Raw genomic sequence first — 24,710 nt, forward strand, 5'->3', positions numbered from 1 at the left:
TCCTGACAGGACAATTCCGTAATCTGGGTGTCCAGGCCTTCAGGGCCAGGCGTGCTGCCCAAATCTCTAAAATATTGATGGGCAAGGTCATTTCTGATTTGGACCATTTCCGTTGGACAGACGCTTTTTCCAGGACCGCTCCCCAGCCCAGAAGGCTGGCATCTGTTACCACCTTCCAGGCAACTGGTAGGAAGGATTTCCCTTTCTGCAGATTTCTGGCTATCAACCACCAACTGAGGCTTTGGCGCACCTTTAAGGATAAGCGCATAGGGAAGTCTAGAGCTTGGACCTTCTTGTTCCAAGTCGATAGGACACTGTTTTACAGTAGCCTCGAATGAAATTGAGCATAAGGAACGGCCTTGAATGAAGCCACCATCTTTCCCAACAATCTCATGCAAAGTCGAATAGAAAGATTCTTCTTTGCTTTGACCACCTGAATCAGTTCCCTTATGGAACTGATCTTTGCCTGGGGCAAGAACACCCTTTTCTGAGCTGTATCTATGTTCAGACCCAAGTATTCCAATCTCCTTGATGGTTTTAAAGAAGATTTCTCTAGGTTGAGAATCCAACCTAGGTACTCTAGGTAGCTGACTGTGGTGACCAAACTCTGGTCTAAGCGGGCTACCGACTGGTCTATCAAGAGCAGATCGTCTACATAATCTAGAATCGTTATACCTTGAGCCCTTAATCTGGCTAAAGGGGGAGCCAGGATCTTTGTAAACACTCGAGGGTGCAGTAGCTAGACCGAAAGGCAGAGCTACAAACTGAAAATGAAGATTTTCTATCTCGAAGCGTAGATATTTCTGGTGAGCGGGAAAAATAAGTACATGGAGGTAAGCATCCTTGATGTCGATTGACGCTAGAAGCTCTCCACCTTGCAGAATGGAGACTACTGAGCGGATTGACTCCATGCGAAAAGAGCGGTTATTCAAAAACCGGTTTAGATCTTTGAGATCTAGAATGGGTCCGACATCCCCGTTTGGTTTTTGTACCGTGAAAAGGTTTGAATAAAACCCTAATCCCCACTCCTCCATGGGAACCACCGATATTACCTTTTGAGACAAAAGATGGTCCAATGCTTGAAAGAGAGACTTCTTTTTCTTTGGATCTTTGGGAACATTTGATCTGAGAAAACGAGGAGACGGGGACTCTCTGAAGTCTAGTTTGTACCCTAGAGTTATTGAGGAAGCCACCCATTTGTTGCGACACTCTTCTGGCCAGACCTTTGAGAACTGCAGAAGTCTTCCCCCCCACTCGAGCGAGCGAGGGCCCCCCTTCATAAGGAGGTTTTAGCATTTTGCTTTGTAGGTTTCCTTCCCCAGGACCTCTTCTGTCCCTGAGGTTGACTCTGAGGTTTACCTCTTGAACTTGACGGTGGAGTCCGTTGTGACTGCCTGGAGGCTGATGCCCCTGGTACTGGAGAAGAAGCTTGTTTAAAAGAAAAACGCTTATTCCTTTTCTTAACTGGCAAAAGGGAACTTTTCCCATTAGAAATTCTTTGGATGTATTTATCCAGATCATCCCCAAACAGTCGTTCACTGCAAAATGGAAAACTAGCCAGGAGCTTTTTGCGTGGCGCTTCGGCTGACCAATATTTCAGCCACAGTATTCTACGCATATGCACCAGCCCAAGCATAAGGAATGAGGCCTGGAGAATAGAATCTCTCATAGAGTCTATTGCAAAACAAAAATGCCCCTGGTAACCCAGCCATATCTTGGGCCTTCTGATCAGGAATAATCTTGAGCACCTGTTTAAACTGGTCCTTCAAGGATTGACATACACCGATTGCTGCCAGCGCAGGCCGAGTCACTAAACCTGCCAGAGAAAAATTGTTCTTTAATAGGAATTTGAACTTCTTATCTGTTGGATTCCTCAGCATTTGAGCATTGTCTACCAGACAAGTCAAACTTTTATTCACAGAGGATATAGCAGCATCAATTGCTGGCATCCCCCATTTTTTATTAAATTCTTCCGCCATAGGATAAAGTGTTGAAAACTTTTTCGGAGGAAAAAACTGTTTATCTGGGTCATCCCACTCAGAATACATAAGCTTTTTTACGAATGAATGGATAGGAAAAGCATGACTAGCTTGGGGAGGCTTTAGCGAACCCAAACAAGAAGTGGGCTCATCCACTGACTCAGCTAACGGTAGCATGAATGTGGAGCGGACCAATTCAGTAAGAGATTGTACCATCAATCTTTCAGATTGTGAACCTGATCCCTCCACATCTGACTCCTCAGAAGAGGAGTCATCAGCCTCTTCCTGGTCCCCTGACAGAAACTCATCTCCCGCCCTTGGTTCCTCAGTTTGAGGGTCCTGGGTAATGTAAGGGGAGCTGTTGCTCTTAGTCCCACTCTGGGATGAGATTAAAGCCTCTATTTTCTGCTCCAATCCTACTATGGTTGAGGAAAAATCCTCTTGAGTAATATAGGCAGGGGCTGCAGTGTTGGAAAGAGTTGCAACACCTGACGGCCCAGATGGCTCACTCTGACCAGCCACCTCAGAACTCTCAGGGGAGGATGCCATTTTTTTTTTAGAGATGGTTCTAGGTTTTTTTGTGGCTGAAGACGTCCTTCTTGAGCCCTTTTTTGGGGCGATTCTAGCCCCCCATCTGACCAAAGCCCGATGCACAAATGCAGAGGTACTACCAGAAGGATCGCATCCACTGCTTGAGCAATAGTCCAGCCCTGCCGCTGCTATTAAAGCTCAGCCTGATGCTAATAGTAAATGTGTCAAATAGGAATGCCTGTGTCACCAACCTATTACATGCCCTTTTTGCTCGTGTCCCTCCGGCATCTGCAGCCAGCAAAAATTGAGTTTTTAAAGATACTCCCACACTGGACGCCAACGCAGCGCTATACCCCGCCCCCTCCGCCGCATCGCGCCCCCCTTTCTCTTTCAAAAGAAAGTTTTCCTGCGCGAGTAGGGGCCTCCGATCCGAAAAGATCAGAATGTGTGTGAAGGAGGGTTGGCGAGGAGGAGACCTGAGAGAGAAACCGCCGTGCAGAGGCGGCAGAAAAACGGAGCAGCACGCCGATCGTTTTAGCTTCCCCCTTTCCAGGGAGAGGGGGAGAGCTTAGTCCAGGTGGGGGGTGTCTGGTTGAAGAAAATCCCCCCCAAACTTACTGAGCTGCTAGCCGGAGGAAAAGCCTGCTGCTTCTGACACAGCGTGACTAAGGAAGCATGACAAGGTACGTACTCTATACATCCTCCAGTGGTGACTCTTAGGCATGACAACATTTACTTTTTTCTTAAAGGAGACATTTCATAAAAAAATTTTTTTTTTTTTTTTAATTCCTTAGAAAAACTCCACTTACCTTTCCCGTTGCAGGGTTTTCTGTGGTAAAACCAACAGACCCAATCTTCACCCCTCACGGTGGGTTCCGTTACCAAACCTTCTGGAAACCACCCTTGGGGAACCCACACCCCTGGACCCGTAAAGCACCCAGCCAGTAAAAACTTTATGGCTAAAAAAAACAAAGCTCTGGATCCCGGGATCCAGCTCTCTAAAAAGAGAAGCGTTACGGGCTAAACCTTGTTTCTTCCACCACAAGGCCCGGGTACCATTCAATTTGGCCTGAAAGGACACTTTGAATGGATCTGGTTGCATAGCTAGCCCCAGCAAGGATTACTCCAGTGGAGCTCAGCACATCTTTACTCGTGACCAACACCTGGCGAAAAAACTGAGGTAAGCCCAGTAGAGGGAGGGGTTACAGAGGGAGTGAACTTCCTGTCTTAGGGTGTGCCAGTGTCCATCACCTGAAGGTGGCCTATAACCCACATAAAACTACTATGGCTCTGTGTCCCGTGAGGTACAATAAGAAATTATATTTTTTGTTCTTGGATTTAGGTACAACACCTTCTTCTTCTTGTCATGGATAGGAGGAGATCAATAGGTTTTCTGTAGTCAGAGGAGAACTCAAGCAGAGTTGACAACACTGTTTGGGATTTTAATACAGCAGTGACAGAACTATCATCTTACAGGAACTTAAGAGCTTACTGAATATCCGGCAAATCAACGGGTTTTTTTTTTTTTTTTACATGCGCAACGTTTTTAGTGGGGGAAATGTGAATGTATTGCACAGATGTATTAAATATGTTTATGGCAAATGAATTAGAATGTAATTTATTAATTTAAGAAATGGAGGGAGGCTGACATTGTCAACCTCAGCCTTAAAATGCTGTCTGTGGTATTAATATGTGGAGACAATGACCTTAGAGAGACATGCAGATGAGCAAAGTTAAAGAAGATCTTCAGCCTAGAAAGAAAAAATAAATAAAAGTCAGTAGCTAAATATTGTAGCTGCTGACTTTTAATAAGAACACTTACCTGTCCAAGGATCCAGTGCTGTCCTCACTTGTGCTAGTTCTTCACCAGTCTTTGAGTCCCTGGTAATGGCATGTTTTGTGTGGAAAGTCAACTGCGACTCCTTGTGGCTTTTCAGACAGATTCCCGCAGCCTTCTGGGACTTGTTTTCCTTAGATTTTTCTTTTAATTACTTAAAAATTCAATAAACAAATATGTGCTCACTGAAAATATACTATTATTTCCCTTTAAGCTTCAATTGTGGAGCCAAAAGTATGGGGAAACCACAGGTGCTCTGCAACTTAGGGCTGTGGCCTGAAAATTAGAAGGTGATCCTTAAGTATACATTATGCATTGATAAAAGGAAAGCAGTCATGGTAAACAAAGGCTACCATTACTGACCTCTCATTTTGCAAATTTAAGTTGCCTGGCTGTCACACCGACCCCCCTTACTTTGTTTTATTTATTCTAGATATTTATAAAGTGCAGGCAATTAACACAAACAGCATGTTACATACTACACTCTTTTCCCCTTAAGCAGCTTACAATCTAAAGTTCATCCATTCATGCACCATACTAGGACTAATTTGGACAGGAGCCAATTAATCTACCAGCATGTCTTTGGAGTGTCAGAGGAAACCAGAGTACACAAAGAAAACCGACAGAAGCACAGGGAGAACATACAAACTTCATGCAGACAGTACCCTGACAAGGATCTGAACTAGTGACCCCCAAGGCTGCGAGGTAGAAGTGCTAATCACTATGCCACTGTGTTACCCCATAACGTTATCAACTCAAAGTACTAAAGCCATAGCAACAACATAGCAAACAGACAACATTCCTCATAGGGAAGGTTTACTTTAATTGTGGGATAATTTAGGAGTGGTTCCCATATTCCCACACAACACCTTGGAATTTTCAGGGTCATGCAATACTGACCACAAATACAGGAGTGTGTTTAGATTACTGCTTGTATAGAATACAGGGTGTCCCCGGGTTACAAACAAGTTAGGGACTGTAGGTTTGTTCTTAAGTTGAATCTGTTTGTAAGTTGGAACAGGTACATTTTTTAAGTGTAGCTCCAGCCAAAAAAAATATTTTTAAGCTTTTTGGATAGCATAGGGAAGGGTTAACACCCCTGTGACATTTGTTTTGCTGTCTGTGCCCCTGTTCAAAAGATTTCACCTCACTTTCTGTCCCAATGACAGTTGGATTTTGAAAATTTTGGGTTGTTGTGGAAACAAGCCTTGGTGATAAAGCATCAGTGGAGGTACCTTTTCCTCATAATAGCTCTTACAGGAGAGAATTTCCCTTCCCAGGGGTATATTTCCTCTCACTTCCTGTTGTCTCCCTCCGTTTGTAAATAGAATAGGAGTCGTTTGTAAGTCGGATGTTTGTAACTAGGGGACCCCCTGCACCTGCCAGAAATCAGTCTAAATGTTTTCCAAGAGCTGCTCTAAAAGGCTGGAAACAATAGCACTGAACTGCAAACAATAAATTGCTTTAAAATAAGAGTTGTGAGCAGCATAAGTACGTCTCGCAACTCTTACTGACTTCTGATTATATCTTCTCCGTACAGGTCTTTACATGATTAGTGATCTATGAGTTCTAGACAAGCATTTACAGTGGCACTTTAAAGTCCTGTGCAGAAAAATAGTCCATCCTCTCTGAAGCCCTGTATTATGGAAAGGGAGAAAATCCTATATAAAAAGGGAGGAAGGGTGGGTAAATACAAACTTGGAGGCCGACTGTTTTAAATGGAGGGAAAGGCAGAAAGCATGTGCAGCTCAGAACAGGATAAGCTAAGGGAGGGTCCCTTTACTAAGGAGCAGGAAGGGTGGCTCAGTCTACTGTGAGACCTGGTGGAAATAATTTAGTAAGCATTTAGGACAGGGTTCAACAGGTTCATAAAATACAATGCTGATATAAGAAGTGGCAATAAGTAGAGCTGGCATCAGATGCAAGCCCAAAATGCTACAGTGATGTGATCACACACAAACAGAAGATAACATATTGAGGATTGTCCTCCGTGTGCTATTTGTAATGCAGTACAGCAAGTCCGTCTGTAGTATAATACGAGAAAAGCACTCAAAAGGGTGGTTCCATAGGACCCTGCAATTGAAAAGTGCCATGGGGGCGTGGCCTGACACAGCATGGAGTAGGACGTGTATTCCCTGAGCTCCGTCCATTACTCCTGGACTATCTATACTGCTCCAACTGCTGGATCAACTCCCCTGGGACATCAACAATACCCAGAACTAACTTCTGGAGCGACTGGATAAACGGCGGCCCGAGCGGAGCGGCGATCCTCCACGCGGCGGCCGGATTCTGGCAAGTCCGCGGCTTCGGCCTAATCCTGGGAGGTCCGCGGCCATCTTGGTCCTCCTCTGCCTCAGACCTATTCTAGGGTAGCTGTGCCCTGCTGCTGCTCAGATATTGGGAAACCTCCTAGGGGATCTGGAACACACTCATACCCATACATATAGACTTCCTTGACCCCCAGTACCCCAGAAGGAGCGGCGGCCGCATTTAGGCTAGGCCGTGGCTTAGGCCTGCATGTAGAGGCCGGCGGCCATCTTGGCACACCTGCATATCCAGCCTGTGCTGCATCTTCAGCTTGCTGCCTTTTCGATCTCCTGTGAACAACTTCTTTTGGGGTCCTTTCACACTCCCCACTGCAGCCCCAGATTACCAGCACCCCAAACGGAGCAGCAATATATCAAGCACTTGTCACATAAGAGCAGTCTTTACCCCCGGACATATTGGTGGCCTCGAGGCCCTAGCCAGCACTCTCTCCTGTCCCACAGGCAGCTAATTTCGCCAACACAAGATTGGGGACTTGCTGGGTGATACCCCAGGTCCTCACAGCATGTCACCAACCAAATCACAGAAGGCAGCGGCGGCAAGACTTGATCAGTACCGCCGACAAGACAAAGAGGACATGGAGGAAGATGGAGCCTCTGAGAAAGCTGGGGGGGGGGGGGGGGGGGGACGACGACGAACAGCGAGTGATACCGACAAACTTCTTGAAGCAATCACCTTTTGCAGAACTTCCCTCACAGCACAAATTGAGGAAGTCAAGATGGATATTTCCCTTATTAGGCAAGACTTTCAAAAGCTCAGGGACAGAGTGAAGGAAGATGAGACCAGGCGGAGCACGGTGGAGGATGCAATTCCACCCTTACAAACATCCTCAGACCGCGTACAACGGCAAATACACCAACTCCTTACTAAACAGGATGATATGGAGAATAGGCTGAGAAGATGTAATATACGCTTGATCGGCCTGCCAGAGGGGACTGAGGGCAAGGACACTACCACGTTCTTGGAACAACTTCTGATCAACGCCTATGGGAGAGAAGCCTTTTCCCCTATGTTTGCGGTGGAGCGGGCACATCGCATGCCAGCAAGACCCCCCCGCAGGGACCCCTTCTCGCACGTTCATAGCTAAACTCCTCATTTACAAAGATCGAGATACAGCTCTGAGGATAGCGAGAGAGAAGGGCAACATCTCAGTAGGGAATGTTAAAGTAGCTATTTTCCCAGACTTCTCGGCGGAGGTACAGTGCCGTCGGCAGAGCTTTACAGAGGCCAAGCGTAGGCTAAGGAACTTACAATACAAATATTCCATGCGCTTTCCTGCCCGCCTCAGAATAGAACATGACGGTCGTGCAGTTTTCTTTGAAGATCCTGAGGAAGTGATCACCTGGTTGGAACGTTGTGCTATTCCTGAAAGAGCTGATTGATCAAGTCCCAGATATGTACATATAAATGTCTATTTAGTATGTGCACAATCATCTACAGCGTAATTTTTCTTCAGAGTCGCATAGCTACACTGTTTCCTGAAGTTGCATGGAACCCTTTTTTCCTTTTTTCTCCCCCTTCTTTTTTTCTTTTTGGAAACCGTACACTTTTTGATGTGAACTGTTTATTACTATACACAGCAACTGTGTGAATGTGACATGGAACCGTCCATGAACCAGCGCAAGTACAAAGTACAAATCCTTGACATTCACAGTATAAGAGTCCACTTACTCTCCGGGGCTCCGGAGGGGCAGAAGTCCTACCAACAACATGCATCGTGCAGCGAGACTTTACCCCACACAATACTGGGAAGCAGTACAATGATTACTGGAATCTTCTCTGGAACTTGTTCGCTGCAGTTAATTGGAAGCAAGGGGATCGGGAGACCATGCCATACCTTGTACAACTGATATGGATGATACCTCTCGTTCTACTCAGTCCCCGAGGACTTAACCAGATGTTTTGCATTTTACCTATAACCAGGAAGATGGAATGTTTCCCAGTTAGACACAAGTTAAGGGAATATGCCGCACCAGTTTGGGACAGTGCAGGGCAGGGAGGGGGGTGGGAGTTCATTTGTTTATAGTTTGGTTAAACTTGATTGTGCATACTAATCATAGAAAACAGGTAACATCTCGAATGCTATGTCCACGTGAATGTTCATATATGTTGTGCGATACAAGATTGATGCAGATATGTTTGCATACTAGGAACATGTGTGCCTTACACAGAGAGCAAATTGCTTAACATAACTGTTTTATTAAATATGAAAAGGTTTTGTTTATGGCATCCCTGAAGTTTCTCATGTGGAATGTGAGGGGCATGCGCGAGAAATTTAAGCGCGCAGCAGTCTTCACATTCCTCAAGAAGCAACATGCTGATATAATAGCATTGGTGGAGACGCATGTTGAGGGGAGCATCCAGATGGCACTTCGCCGGCCATGGGTTGGGTGGGCGTATCATTCTACCCATACATCCCATTCCAGGGGAGTCTCAGTCTTGATAGCCAAATAGGTACATTTTGAGTTGTGAGAGTTGTCCACTGACCCACTGGGCCGCTATGTCTTTATCCTTGCTAAATTATATGGAGAACCCCTACTTATAATGGCTTTTTATATACCACCCCATTTAACATCTCCATAATTAAAGAGGGACTATCGTTCATGGCCCGTCATTCAGCTATATCTGCAGTTTGGCTAGGCGACTTCAATACCACACTAAATGTGACTTTAGACAGGCTCCAACTTACTTCACCTACCCTTAATACTCCCAACGAGACTAGGTTCTCTAAGCTCATCTCCACCTTCCACTTAATAGACACGTGGCGCCACAAGTTCCCACAGGCCAAATCATACTTGTGCTTCTCGTCTTCTCATGGTTCCATGTCCCGTATAGACTTTATACTCATCTCCCACAGATTGACACCAAGACTATCAGAGACTGCATTTTGCCCCAGAATACTCTCGGATCATAATCCCTACTGGATTACATTAAGTAATCCCTATAGCAAAACCACCACAGTCATGGCGTTTGAACCCATTTTGGCTCTCCCTTCTACCTGAGGATGATGAGCTTATGGATAAATGGAGAATGAACTTTGTGGAGAATGACAAGTCAGCATCGCCATCCACAGTATGGGATTCCTTTAAGCTATTCGCTCGCTCCACATTAATTACTGCTATCAATAAAATTAAGACAAATTCCTCTAGTGTCCTCGGTAAGGCGCTGGAGGATCTATCCTCTGCTGAAAGAGACTTTGCCACCACCCCGACCACCACAAAATGCAGACCTGCTTAAACTACAAACTAGAGTAGTTACCCAGCTACAATACCAGAAAGCTAGACAAAAACTATTTTTCTCCAAACAAAAAATGTTTGAACATGGGGAAAAAGCAGGCAAGTTACTGGCATACTTGGTACACAGTGAAGATAGGCCCCCGGTGGTTATCACATTACATGGCCCTGGAGGACAACAAATAACAGACCCACCCAGAGAAAAGTGCCACCATAAAACAGGAAGGTGGGCCAGTACTCCGGGGACAAGCATAATCTGGGGAAATGAAAACTTTGCAAGATCAAGCAGCGTTATGTAATGCACTTATGCCAGCTGTAGATATTGTCCTGTACTGTACACTTAAGATATAGCCTTTATCATTTTGAAGTGTTACTAAAGGTAATTTAATTAAAATTATCTCTCATTTTGCAAATTTAAAGTGGTGTTCCACCCAAAATAAAAAAACAAATGCATAAATGTGCCTAAAAAAAAAATTTGGAAAAAAATTGTTTTTTTTACTCACCTCTAAATGCCTTTTGCTAGGTGGTCCCTCATAGTCTGCCTCCTTCAGTGCCTGGGCTGGTGAAATCACTTCCCCTCGGCACAGGAAGGCTCAGCTCTGCCCCCTCCCTCTCGTCAATCATATGGGACACGTGACAGGTCCCATATGATTGCGCGGCCAATCACGGCGCACATGCGCAGTGGGTGCACGGCTGTGAAGCCATAGCCAAGCGCCCACAGTTGCAATGCCGGCACCACCGAACAGAGGGGGAGACGAGTGGGGCTTCCGATCCCCCGCATCACTGGACCCTAAGACAGGTAAGTGTCCAATTATTAAAAGTCAGCAGCTGCAGTATTTGTAGCTGCTGACTTTTAATTTTCTTTTTTTTTAGTGGGAACTCCTCTTTAAGTTGCCTGGCTGTCACACCAACCCTCCTCTGTGCATAGTATTGCACAGAGCAGCCCCGAATCTCCTCTTCTGGGGTCCCCCGTCTGCAAACTTGGCTCCTCCTCTTCGTGTTCCCCCACAGAAAGCAGCTTGCTATGGGGGCACACAGTGCTTGCTCGCTCCTGTGTGTGTGTCCAAGGACCTGCGCTCCATAGACACACACAGCACAACTTAGTCCCGTCCCGTCCCCTAGCGCTTCCTTACAGCTTTTGATTGACAGCAGCAGAGCCAACAACTCCTGCTGCTGCCTGAGTCCCTGTGTGAAGAGGAAGACAGGGGAGAAGAGATCCAGCCATGCACAGCGCTGGGTCTCTTCTTTTCTCCTCTTCCCCTGTATTTCGAGAAGGGGGAGGATAGAAAGCTATAAAAACGTTTTTTACCTTAATGCAGGGAATGTATTATGGTAAACTAAAAAACGGTTTGCCTTTAGACGCTTTTAGGCATCGCCAGTTAAAAAAAAAAAAAAAAAAAACAAGCAACAGCTATCCTATATAAAATACATTAAGGAAATACACAGATAGAAGGTTTAAAAAAGCATACATACAAATAACTTCTTCAATTCACGTGCTTGCCACTGCTGGATGTGTAATCATTTGGTACAATACATTAATATCATGCTACACTGCTGTTTCTAACAGTCATAGATCAAGTTTTCTATTTAAATCCCTGGTGCCCAACTTGAAGCCCCATGGTGTTTGCGGTGTAGCCCATGGACCTCAGTAAATTGAAGTGGTAATTAGAGCATTGATATATTAACACTAATACCAGTTAACTCTAGTAGAGATCACTAGCCTCATTTTAACATGTCCCTATACTGTCACTGTCTCCTGCAGCATATCTCCAGTTTACATCCACACCTGTAGCATGTACACAGTCTCTATCCTTTCCTCTCTGGTATTACATATACTAAACATTATGTGTGGCCCTCTGCGATTAACAGTGTATAGGAGCCTAAACAGCAGCCCCTGACATCAAACACAGATTATTTTTTTTTTTTTTTAAGAAACGGGAAAAAAAAAAAAAAAAGATTGTATAACGATAGTTAGGAAATAATGATATGTACCAATCAGGGCCAGCAAGGATGGTATACCTAAAACAGAAGCCAAGCAATGTTGACTGCTCTGTGTAGAACAGAAGCTAGGCACAACACATTTAGCTATACCGGGTCAAGCCTTGGATAAAAATTGAAGCACTGCTGTTTAAGCATCACAAATCAAACACGCACAATGAGAGCAGTTTGTCATCTCTTTCCACAGTTCAGCAAAAGAAAGGTCCGTCAAATTACAGCATTACAGGAGTGTAATTAATCTGATATAACAGCTATGAGCAAATATGGCCACTTACTGCAAAAGGGTCCGCTTGCTCCCATGAAATTGGGGCTCCCCATGATGCAGGCCTCATTTTCTCTGGGAGTGACTCTGGAACAGCCACCAAGATGAAACAGATGTCAAGCAACGCTATTGCTGTTGCTAATAGCACCACAAGGGAGTCTCCGTATGCATGACTGAGGTAAGCTCCAATGGCTGGACTAGTGACAAGACTAGCGGCAAACGTAGCAGACACCTGTAAAAGAAGGAGTGTTTCAACTTAGCAATGAACATAAGACACAAGGAAGGTATCTACATAAATAACTGCCCGTGTTGTCCATAGTAACCAGATGTTCCATCACAGTGGTTCTCAACCCTGTCTTTAAATAACTCCAACAGGCCATGTTTTGGGAATTTCTCTTAGATAAAATAGCTGTCCAAAATACCAAGCCATTGACTCCGATTTAAAGCACCTGAACAAGATAAAGGAAAACCTGCAAACATGGCCCTGCTGGGGGTACTTGAGGACAGGGCTGAGAACCACTGCTCCATCAGGTATCTAGTAAAAGAACGTAACCAAAGCAGTTCTCAGTTACATACATAAGCCCCAATATTTTTTCTCAAATGTAAAGTGAAGGTAAACCCCAGCAAACTTCTCCAACTAGTTTCAAATTGGTACGTTAAAGGGTGTACAGTATACCGTATCTGGGCAAAACCTTATATTTATACTGGTGACCATTGCCATTTAGAAAAGGAGTCGAGCAGAAAACTAAAATTTTAGCATTATCACCAGAACAAGATGTAGTGGGAAATCTTCTAATAGGGATACTTGTTCCGCAGACAACGGTCTAAGGCTGGACTTGACAAATTTGCTTTGAATCTAGGAGCCAGCTAAAAAAGTTAAGAGACAGGGTTTTTTTTTTTTTGTTTTTTGTTTTTTTTACAAAGCTTTATTTTCAACGAAAAAAAACCCTCTCTTATATATCCCTGATGTGCATCTTTACATATGCACAACACGAGTTTACACACAGAGAATACGTGGAGAAGCGGGTATGTGAAAGAAAAAGCTAGACGCCCTCCCAGAACTAGCCAACCACCCGTTCAGCAACCAGCGGCCGGAACTACATGTCCGATATGGGACAAGCGCCCAGGCACAAAGTCGCAATGGCAACCTGGTGCCTGGGATTTTGAGCCCTGGTTTAAGGCTAGGTTCACACATGTTTGGCTGCAGTTTGCAGTCAGTTTTTAAAAGTGGTCTGGTGTAGTTCACTGGTTCAGGTGCAAATTTTTATTTGAATTCGCACCTGAACAGGACCTAAAATCGCATAGGACTCTTTTCAAAATAGATCACGGCTGCACCGGACACATGTGAACATGGCTCCATTGCAAGCCGGTCTAGATCACGTTATGCAAATCGGATGTAGTTCAAATGCATCCGAGTCGCATGTGTGTGAACCAAGCCTAAGGGGGGGGGGGGGGGTGCCTCTCACTTCCTGTTTCACCTCTGGAACAGGAAGTGAAATGAAAATTTCCCCAATGGTACAAATACAGCAGAAAACTGGCAGGGATTTAAACCTTCTCTATTCTACAAAAAAAAAAAAAAAAAAAAAAAAAAAAAAAAGCTAAACATAAACTTGAAATATTCCTTCGATACACGAGGTTATGGTTATCTTAACTGTAGCGCCACCATATTTTCATGCCACATATGTCGCACTTTGTTTTTCTACAACTTTGTTGCTAGTGGACTACGGGTTAATAATACAGTTACTATGCTCATTTTACCATGCCTTAAGAATCTATATTTTATCGTACGTATGCGATACTTGTCCTATTGTTGTTATTACGATTTCAATGTATACTTGTACATCCGTTGGAGTCGGGTTGATACTCCCATGTTTTCACTCTGTATTGTTTAATTCTCGTTTAAACCTTAATGAAACAGATTCAACATAAATATACTTCCAAAAGTCTAGTTAAGTGCAAAAAAAATAAAAAATCTTTTGATCCTGCCAGGAATTGAGGCATGTCCTGTGCACACTAATATTACACTAACACCTCCCTCAATGTTATGGAGTTTTGAAAGGGAGGAGCCGTGGGATTTGTAGTCCTAACACTTTCTGCCCTAGGGTGACAACATGGTCCTTCCAAAGATAAGGTACAGTGAATATTGCCACCCTAGGGCAGGAAATAATAGCAGGATAACCAGATAAAAGTACAGCAAAAAAGCCTGGAAAAAGGAAAACAACCAAATGAAGTCACCAAGTATATATAATACATATTACAAAATGTAGTCCTTGGGATAAGATACACTTTAAGGGGCTAGTTTTAAAAGTTTTTACCCAGTACTCACATATTTATCACAATTTAGTTCAATTAGGAATGTGTAAGTCCTAGGTCAAAGCTGTGTCAAAACATTAATAGGTCCCTAAAGCCTAGTACACACAGGCCAAATGTCCTGCGACATCAGGCTGTTCATTAAAAATCAGCCTACATTCAGCCCATGTGTATAGAAGCCAGTTGAGCACATGGGAAAACCAGCAACCAACCGGCTCCCGATCAGCGCTCTCAGCCAATAGCTGAGAGCGCTGACAGGAGTGTTCTGGCGGAGCCCTGTCAGAACACAAAAGAACAGCAGGGGAGATCACTGAACTAACATGAGATTGTTAGTACAGCGGCTGCGACCAGAGCTGTCAGTTTTCTATTTGTTCAACCCACTGGGTGGTGTGCACTAGGCTTAAAGTAAACCCACTCTCATCCTTTCTAAACAAATGCCACAGGGGTTATCTATAAGGATATACATGCCTCCTTCATGTATCCTTACCTGTCAAATGTCTCCCCCCTCTGTCTGTTATGAGACCCGAAAAACTGCAGATTCTGTGGGCAGGTCTGTTGTCTGGAGCTCGGTGGGTGCAGTCATGATTTCAGACTTCCCACCTACCTCTACACTCCCCTTGTCAACATGCATTTTCTCTTGTTTATTCTTACACTAAACTTCTGCTGGTCTTGTGGATTATGCCCCATGATCACTAACATCCAGAAGAAGGGGGGGATGGGAAGTACACAGAATGTCTCTCTCACACTGCTGCATGAGATATGTAAATCACCTGTACCTCACAGCAAGGGGGAAGAACTGTCCCCTATTTCTCTGTCAGTTTTTATCTTACTGAAAAAAAAAAAGATAGGATTGCTCAGAGCTGGATTAACTCTTTGTGGCAAGACTGGGTACAGATGACATGAAATACTATACTGTACAAGATACAAGCCTTAATTAAATTTATTTTTTCGGGTTTATTACATTCACTTATTAAAATGTAAATTGTTGTGTTAACTACAGATGGCAGCTGTCTCCTCGCCAAAAAATGCTCAGAAGACATTTACATATTTAAAAAGGATGTACAGCCGTCACTTGTGGCTCACCCAAAAGGTAGTAGCACATACACAATTCATATCATCTTTAAAGTGGAAAACTCATTTAATATAACAAAAACAGATAAAAACATACTTTATCATTTTAAGGAAAGATGCCCAAAACACAAATCTATGCGTTAATAACCAACATCTATCACACTTAATAACAATCAATGTCCTGGTCATACCTGTGTAGAACAAAGTTTACACTACTGCCTACATCATAAGGGCTATGGGAGGCACATTTCCCGAAAGATGTACCGTAACAAGATGCTCATTTCACGACTAAATGAGGACTATGTAAATATCTCTGGGAACAAAATCAACTAAGATTTTAATATCCAGTTCTTAAAGATAAACATATCTGAGTAAATAAGACAAAGCTACGCCATTATTATTCCACTTATTACTGGCCAACAACTGAACTATAAAACAAAGTGATTGTGATTTAAGTGCTTTTTGTTTGTGCAAGAATTTTCTTGGTTGCTTTGCCAGATAACAAGCAAAAACTGTACTTTACGAACAGATAGCAAACAGACAAGGGGCATGCTTACACAGGACCGATTACTCATCTTAGAAAACTTTAAATGGAACTTAACCCTCCTATCGTTTTCAGCCAAGGGAGCTGCCATCTTAGCTTCTGTTTGATCTGCAACTGCCATGATGCTGCACATGTGATCAGTTATGACACCAGCCATGTGATGATTTGACAGTTTAGTTGAGCGCACAAGCACTACAGCAAGCCACAAAGCAATTGTGCTTCATAATAGTGCCATACAAAATACCAAAAAAAAAAAAATAAAAAAAAGTTTAACAGTTAATAAATGGAAAACTTAAAAAACAGTGCTACCAGTCATTTTCTTTACAACTGCAGCATACACAACACAGCCCAATCCCTGAGAGTCTCCCTCTGCTTAGGACAGTTGTAATATTCCAAACTAGATTTAGGCAAATGAGGCAACTGATTTCAGACATGTGGATTCAAATGCATTCAGTTCCACTGCCAATGACATTACTATCCTGGGAAAGACAGTTGGCCTCATTTCTCTACAGGTGGCTAAGACTTTACTAGAAAATGGACTGGACTGCTTAGGAGTACACGAGATTGAGATTGGTTTTAACACAAAGGCTTTTAAACAAGCCGTAGCCAGTGGCAATATGTTCCACTCACCAGTCCATATGCCATGCTTCTTTCATGTTCCTGTGTTATGTCAGCCACATAAGCAAATACTACAGAGAAGGTGACAGCAAACACTCCTGACACAGATATAACAGCAAAGTACCACCTAAAAAAAAAAATAGGTTAAAGAACAAATGAGCACACAATAAAAGCTGTTCAGCAATACATTACCATTGCTGCCTTAATTCAAATTCCATATTAAATGAATAAGGAACCCTCAAGGAGACTAAATGGTGCCTTTGTGATGACTGTAGAATATTACTGGTACGCCACAACAATTTGCAACTAGTTTTTCCTCTAGAACAGTGGTGTGAAACAGAACAAGTACAAATTGCTTTCATCATAAATTGTGAATTGCCACACTGCAAAGTCTGCCACCCAGGTAGAGCTGGGAAACCTAGGCTTGGAATAACAAATTACAACGTTTTCACAGAATGCGAGGCGTTCAGTGAAAAGACTACAAAGAGTTTTGTGTATGGACGAGGGGAGTGAAGGAGGGGGTGGGTGAATGATAGGATTCTTCACTGTTAAGGAGCTAGAGCCCTCAGTTGCAGCACCAAAAAGATAAAACGTTATGTGTAGTATAGAATAAAACTAAGATGTGTACAGGAAACAGCAGAGACTGGGGCACAGGATAGGCAGCATCAGAGGCAGCTTATTTTACTTGTGGCCTTGAACAAAAATATAGGCGTTCTGCTTTAAGGAGGAAAAAAAAAACTCAAATATCCTAGTATCCTAGTATGAACAACGCCCATATACACATTTCTATGCCACAACTACAGTGTATGTGTCTGTACATTACATAGGGGTTGGCAGCAGAAAAAAATGATTGCTTCTACATACCATGGGCTGATCTTCATGAGTGGAATAGGAGCACATGTGAAGAACACTGTTAGCAGCAAGAAGGACTTTCTTCCCCAGACATCAGACAATGCTCCTATCAAAGGGGCACTAAGGAAGGACAATAAACCCTAAAGAAGAAAAACAACAACATTAAAGTCAAATCACAACTGTACAGCACAAAGTGAACTGCATTTCATGGTACCAAACAGGTCCCTGCATGCAGACCTCATGAACTCATTTTATAATCAAACTAAACCAGTTTCCTGAACACACAATTGGCAAAATGCTGCCAAGAACACACAAACATGTGACAAATTGAATTTATTAGAGTAGAGTGAATCTAAAAATACAATCTATCCTCAATTTGTGACCACCAGAATCCCTGCAAAATTCTTCAAACTACACATGATTTTTTTTTTTTTTCATATTTTGAGGTTTTGTAAAAAGATGAGCTATACACAAATATTGACATTTGTGGCCAACCCTATTTAGGAGGGAGATTATTTTTAGTTTAGAATTTTATTCTGTGGGGTTCTAAAAGCACATTATGTCAGGCCTGTTATTTCTGGGGGGAGTAGGGACCTTTACCATGAATTGCTTGGTGTCACAGAGTATGGACACTAAATTTACCGATATATCAGTATGGATGTCACACCACTCCAAAAAACAAATCTTTCTAAGGTCCCTTTCACACTACCGCGACTTCAAAGTCGCACGATTTGGCCGCGATTTCAGGGAATGCCTGTATAACTCGCATCAAATTCAGACCAAAGTAGTGCAGGGGACTACATTGAAGTCGTACTAATATGAATGGTTGTCATTGGAAATCATGGGGAACGATTTGTCATGGGACTTTGCAGTCCCAAGTCACAGGACATGTCGTACAAGTGTGAAAGGGGCCTAAACCTGAGCTTATAATATTCTGCTCCCCCTGCCCCCACCCACAAAACCATTATCTCCTCTGAAGACCTCTAGCTCCCTATTCGCCCCTCCTCCCGTACCCAACTCCCGGACTTCTCCAATGCCTCTACCTTCCTCTGAAAAGCACTCTACTCCAATCTCTTTGGCCATCTTCTTCCCTGTCCATCTTTAGGACATCCATGAACTCTTTTCTTCAGGGAAACCTATCCTGCCTCTACCCAACAACTAAACTTTCTCTATCAACTTACCCCCTTCACAGTTATTGCCTTTTAGATTGCAAGTTCAAAAGCAGGGTCCCTCCTAAAAGTCTTGAATTGTATTGTAACTGTATGGCAACCCATTACATGGTATAAAGTGCTGCACAAACTTTTTAAAAAAACTTTTTATAAAAATTCTGCATAATAATAAAATCAAAACAATGATCTTTTCTTATTTGCTCCTTTTTGGTAACCAGAATGGATAACATTCTAATATCTGTTCAATAAGTGCAAAAATCTGCATTCTGATTTTTTTTTTTTTCAGATCTGTAATATGTTCTCACAAAGATCCTGATTAGCCCTCCTAGCTCTTATCTTGAGATTACAGATCAATCTAGCTAGCCCACAGGCCGAACAAGAAAGGGATCGATAAGCAGTCTGCTCTGCCGGCTATTATATTTAGACAGCCCAGACCTGCAATTGTCCGAATACCTGAACAGTAACTACATCTAATAGGATGCAGTCACTGATCAGCCGATCATTTTCCACCTACCTCCGTGGATCTTTACAACATTAGGCCACAAAAATGCTATTTGTGCATTTCTGATAGATCAACAGGTATTTTCTGTGTATTTGAATGTCTTTAAAGGGATAAAATGTGCATGTATTGAACAGATGTACTGCATTTTTTTGTTATCGTTTTTGCTCTGACATACACTTTACACGATATTAGTTCCAGCAAGTGATGTTTTATGCCATCACTATTCCTACACTCATACCATCCCTATACACTCCCAGCAAGGAATGCGTTTATTTTTCTTGTGAAGTGAAAATTTTAGACCAGTATACTGAATTAGTGGGATTGACTAACAGCTTTAGAACATCTCATAATGCTGAGAGTTAAGCCTCGTACACACGATCAGATTTTCCACAGACAAAACCTCAGACCTTTGTCTGAAGGGCGTTGGCCAGGAACTCTTGCATACAAAACGGCAAGCAATTGTTGGCCAACAAACACGAACGTAGTGATGAACTACGTGGTTTTTCAGCTCTTTAGCGCCACCCTTTGGGCTCCTTCCGCTAATTTCATGTTAGTACAAGTTTGGTTATTTTGCGCTTTTCATTTAGTTTCTGAACGGCCGTTCATCAACCAGACACGTTGCGGAATCTGAGATGGCGTTTTATTTTTCTATTGGCCTTGGAGTTATTGCTTTGACCCAAGTCCAGTCCAGGAACAGGAGGAGGAGGATTTCTTGGATCAAAAATTGGATGCTTTATTAAATCGTGACCAATTATGTCATATGCCTTTGCTGCGGGAGCTTCAGGAGAATAATCCGGATGATTTTCAGGATTATCTCCGGATGACGGACCCCTGCTTTCACCAACTTTTGGCATTGTTGACCTCCTATATTAAGAAGGACACATGCATGAGGCATTTTATTTTTTGGTTGAATAATGATTTGATATATTTTCTATATTTTTGGATGCATAGAATGCACTTTTTGGTTAAATTCTATTGGCAGATAGCATGTCTAAATGTATTTGTTTTCTTTTTTTAATGCACAATAAAACAATTGTGTAGAATAATACTTGGCTCTGTGTTTTACTTCAAATGACAGTTTGGGAATAAGGCAGTTACATTATTTAAAATACAATGTAAAATTAACAAGGGTCACCAACACAGTTGTATCTTTGATCTTAAAAACTACAGGATAATGGTGATGTGGTAACTTGCACAAAAAAAAAAGCATAATATTATTATTTTTAAAATCACTAGAAAAAAAAAAAGCCTTTGAAAATTAGTTTGCCATAACTCCATCATTATTAACCCATTAAAGAAGAGAATGCGCGCTGCATTTCGAGATTTCATAATTTGCCGCGTCACGAATGTGAATTCTTCATTACGAACGCTAGTTTACAAGACCGACTGCTTCTGGCTTGTCCTTGCTTCCGAGCATGCGTGTTTGTACTTTGGACTTTTGTCTGATTGACTTGTGTACACACGCTCGGAAAATCTGACAATTTATAAACCTGCCATCCAACATTTGTCCACGGAAAATTGGCCAACAATTGATGGAGCATACAAACGGTCAGATTTACCGCCAATGCTTGTCATCACACAATTGCCATCGGAAAATCCGATCTTGTGTACGAGGCTTAAGGCACACTGCAGATTTTTACAGCTGCTGTTTTTGGCTTCACACATAGGCTGTTAGTTTTTGGCAGGGGCGTTTACTGGCTGGAAAAAACCCAAAAACTAGTGGGTTTTGAGGAGTTTTTCAGTTGTAAAAATACTGAAAACGCAGCTATTTGGCATTTATCAGCGTTTTGAGCCATAAGCTTTTGAGGGAGTATAATTTTGTTAAAAAAAAAGCTACAGCTAAAGACACTGAGAAAACGCTACTACAAAAATGCTGAAAAACTCATTCTACAGCTAAAGCCTTCTACAGTTAATGCTACTGACTTTTTTTTATAACGTCCAGTGTGCATGAGGCCTATCAGGGGCTAACAGGTAGAAGACAAGAATAGAGCTGGAGGGTTAAAGATTGCAGAAGCACTCCCTTGTTGTTCCTTCACAACCGTGAAGATAATAGGTTTCTGTTGAGTATATGGTGTGTCTTTTATCTCAGTGCAGATTGAATTAAAGAGACACTGTTAATGTTGACAATACAGTAAGTGTGTCTCTACAAAGTCTTCCTTGTGTAGACATCCAAAATCCCCAAGTATGCCTGGGTGCCACCATCATGGATGAGATGTCAGCAGCGCCAGCAGACTAAGAGCTATCACTCAAATGACCATCTATAGCAGGGATCCTCAAACTACGGCCCTCCAGCTGTTGCAGAACTACACATCCCATGAGGCATTGTAAATATCTGACATTCACAGACATGACTAGGCATGATGGGAATTGTAGTTCCTGAACACCTGGAGGGCAGCAGTTTTAAGACCCCTGATCTATAGTATTACCCTATGCCCCTCCCCTGACAACTATGTAAATGTTTTAAAAATGTATAGGAAAGGGCAAGGACCTAGGCCATCAATGACAGCAATTAGATACTCCCAAAAGAGAAAAGGTCTGTGCTAGGCAAATTAATATTCAATTTTTCTAGCACATTTCAAAGGCACATTGCAAGTGAATATAAAATTATTTATGAAATGGAAAAACAGTAGAATGAGAAAATTCCTTACCTTTACTCCCTGGATGAGGCCATTCATAAGGAAGGTATGCTTAGGGAATGTCTCATGCAAAACCTACATAGGTAAAAAAATAAATAAATAAAATGTAAGTGTTCACTCAGTAATACATGAAATGTCTGACTCATTCTGTGGTTTGCAAGTCTTGGGCCTCCACTGCTAAAAATATATTAGCTCTCGGTGAGCATGTCAAGAACTCAGAATAAAAAAAAAAACGTATGAGCGCTACCAACCCAACTGTGTACCTATAAACACAGCCTACTGGACATGGAGTTTCACCTGTATGAATGTCACGTTTGATTGATTTGGATTTTAATGATGGCTTTTCTACGCATTCGATACAATAAAACATTTTTTGCTATTCTAATATGTACAGTGGGCTGTGTTTATAGGTACACAACTGGGTTGTTAGAGCTCATACATGTTTTTTAATTCAGAGCTATATACAAAGGCAACACAGCTTTAACAAGTCACATACAAACGTATAGGAGAAAGTTAGTCAACGTTTAAAATTACTACTGGGGCAATAGATAAAGTCCCTTTAAGAAAGCTCCCAAAGATCTGTGTAGGCATGAAGATTGGCACAGTCTGTAGCACTTGAAGGTGGCAGAGCTTGTCTACTGCTGCCCACCTGAAATATTCAGAGGTTTTTATTGCTGGGAGCATATAAGCACATTTTTTTGCTCAACAAAGTCCCTTTAAAGGGGGTCATAAGTTCTATATCACAAACGCAAAAAAAAAATTTACAAGAAAGCTATAATTCTTACAAGAGGCTAAACACACTGCACACCAAATGAAGGCTAATAATATATTTAAGGGAACCTGTCATGAAATGTGTGCTTTCATGTCATATATTGCATACTTACCCAAGATCGGAGATTCACTAGGCAGTAAAACCAAAGAGTGTGAAGGGCAGGCAATTAGTATTTTCAAAATGAGGTTGACAATGGCAGTGCACTTGTGTCTCATTGCAGGTTTCAGCAACTGTCAACATGCAAGTTGTACATGTTCAGCTTACCCTGTTTCCCTGAAAATAAGACCTAGCGTGTTTGTCAGTGATGGCTGCAATATAAGCCCTACCCCCCAAATAAGCCCTACCCTGTTTTCCTGAAAATAAGCCCTACCCTGAAAATAAGACCTACAAGGACTTTAACTAGGGCTTGTTTGGGGGGTAGGGCTTATATTGCAGCCATCACCGACAATCACGCTAGGTCTTATTTTCGGGGGAAACAGGGTAGCAAGGGGGACATTTGTGGGACATCAATTTTTGAAATTTCCTAGAACAGTTCACCACATTAAAGCTGGTAAAAGCAGCATTCAACTTTTAAGGATGATCAGATATTAAAGTGTATAGCCAAACAAATTATCGTAAATCCTTTCTTCCTAAAAATTGTAACACTATATCAGTAAAGGACAACCAATAACTTGTGCCTTTTGACAAGCCACGTAACTATGTAATTTTCGCCCCTCTTGCAGATACTCTGTACTTTTGAAGAGAACTGCATGCGGGCAGCCATCTAGTTCATGGAATGTCAAAAGCACAGGTCATGTTGGGTAATTCACCCAATCTTGTGGTACCCCATACCTCCTGACCTGTGAGAAAGTATAAATAAAAATAACAAGCAAGAAAACAGCATAAATAATAAAATAAATAACCAGGAACATTTCTGAAGTAGTATAACTATATATTTTATTTGCATCAAACATTTTAATGACTATCAGTAATGTAAACGCATCTTGTCATTCTGTAACCAGTATATCTCATTCATAACTTACCACCAATGTTGGAGCAGTAAGCAAGCCCCAGGCAAAGAACTCGAGGAAGATCACAATGACAGCATGATACACGCTGGGAGAACCAAACCCCTGAGGCTGCATAAAAATGAGAATATAGAGCATAATTTAATGTAAAGCAAACCCTTTGCTCTATCAATACAAAGTATCAATCACAAATTTCACAATATACAAATCTTACAGCTCTGCTGTATAGCCTGTACATAAACTAATAATTCAGGTACTTCCACTGCGTGCATTTAAAGTATTGATGTATTGATTACAGAGCTGCATGAATTTGTGCCTTTTATATGTGCCTACATTTTAGCTTTAATTCAGGAGTTTCTGAGCAAATTAACTAAACAAAAAAAATGTCTAAAATGGCTTAAGTTTTGCTTCCTTGGTAACATCTAATTCCCTGTCATGTGACTGGACACTGAACATGCAGCGTCATATTCATGAGGTCATTCCTATGCCCTCACCTCCAGTGTACTGAAAATCAAAGAAACCCAACTGGCTTAGTTTACTACTCCCTCTCCCACTCCAGCTGCTGTGCAAGGGACTGATTACAGAAAATTAGGAGGTACAAGCACTAGTTTTAAAGTAATACTAAAGTCTTGTTTTTTGCCTAAAAAAAAAAAAAACAAACATGTTTTACTTACCTCTTCTGTGCAGTGGATTTGCACAGAGTTACCTGGATCCTCCTCTTCTCTCATCCCTTTTCGGCTTACCTACCCCTGCGCCGTGACGAGTGCCCCCACAGCAAGCAGCTTGCTATGGGGGCACCTAAGTCAAGCTGCAGCTCCGTGTGTCCATTCAGATACAGAGCCCCGGCTAGTCCCCACCCCCTCTCTCTCCTCATTGGTTGACTGACTTTGATTGACAGCAGTGGAAGCCAATGGTGCTTCGCGGCTGTTTCAGCCAATGAGGAGGAGAACCCCGGGCAGCCGAGTCTCTCCTGCAACATCGCTGGATAGAGAGGGACCTCAGGTAAGTATTAGGGGGGGCTGCTGCACACAGGTTTATTATCTGCTATTATTATATGCTTAGAA

At 42.4% G+C, this 24,710-nt stretch overlaps 1 protein-coding gene across 7 annotated transcripts in view; it reads right to left on the minus strand.

Annotated features, from left to right (window-relative positions):
* MFSD14A (major facilitator superfamily domain containing 14A) overlaps positions 1-24,710 on the minus strand; it is a 92,135-nt gene that overhangs the window by 39,262 nt on the left and 28,163 nt on the right. For all 7 annotated transcript variants that reach the window (XM_073593050.1, XM_073593056.1, XM_073593055.1 and 4 more), the window contains 5 exons: positions 23,662-23,757; positions 21,880-21,942; positions 17,573-17,700; positions 16,721-16,835; positions 12,179-12,397 (listed from right to left, as the gene is read on the minus strand). In XM_073593050.1, the coding sequence (XP_073449151.1) occupies positions 12,179-12,397; positions 16,721-16,835; positions 17,573-17,700; positions 21,880-21,942; positions 23,662-23,757 (621 nt within the window). The remainder of the gene's footprint in view (positions 1-12,178; positions 12,398-16,720; positions 16,836-17,572; positions 17,701-21,879; positions 21,943-23,661; positions 23,758-24,710) is intronic.

The sequence above is a fragment of the Aquarana catesbeiana genome, linkage group LG07 (genome assembly GCF_042186555.1).
Source record: "Aquarana catesbeiana isolate 2022-GZ linkage group LG07, ASM4218655v1, whole genome shotgun sequence".
Lineage (NCBI taxonomy): Eukaryota > Metazoa > Chordata > Amphibia > Anura > Ranidae > Aquarana > Aquarana catesbeiana.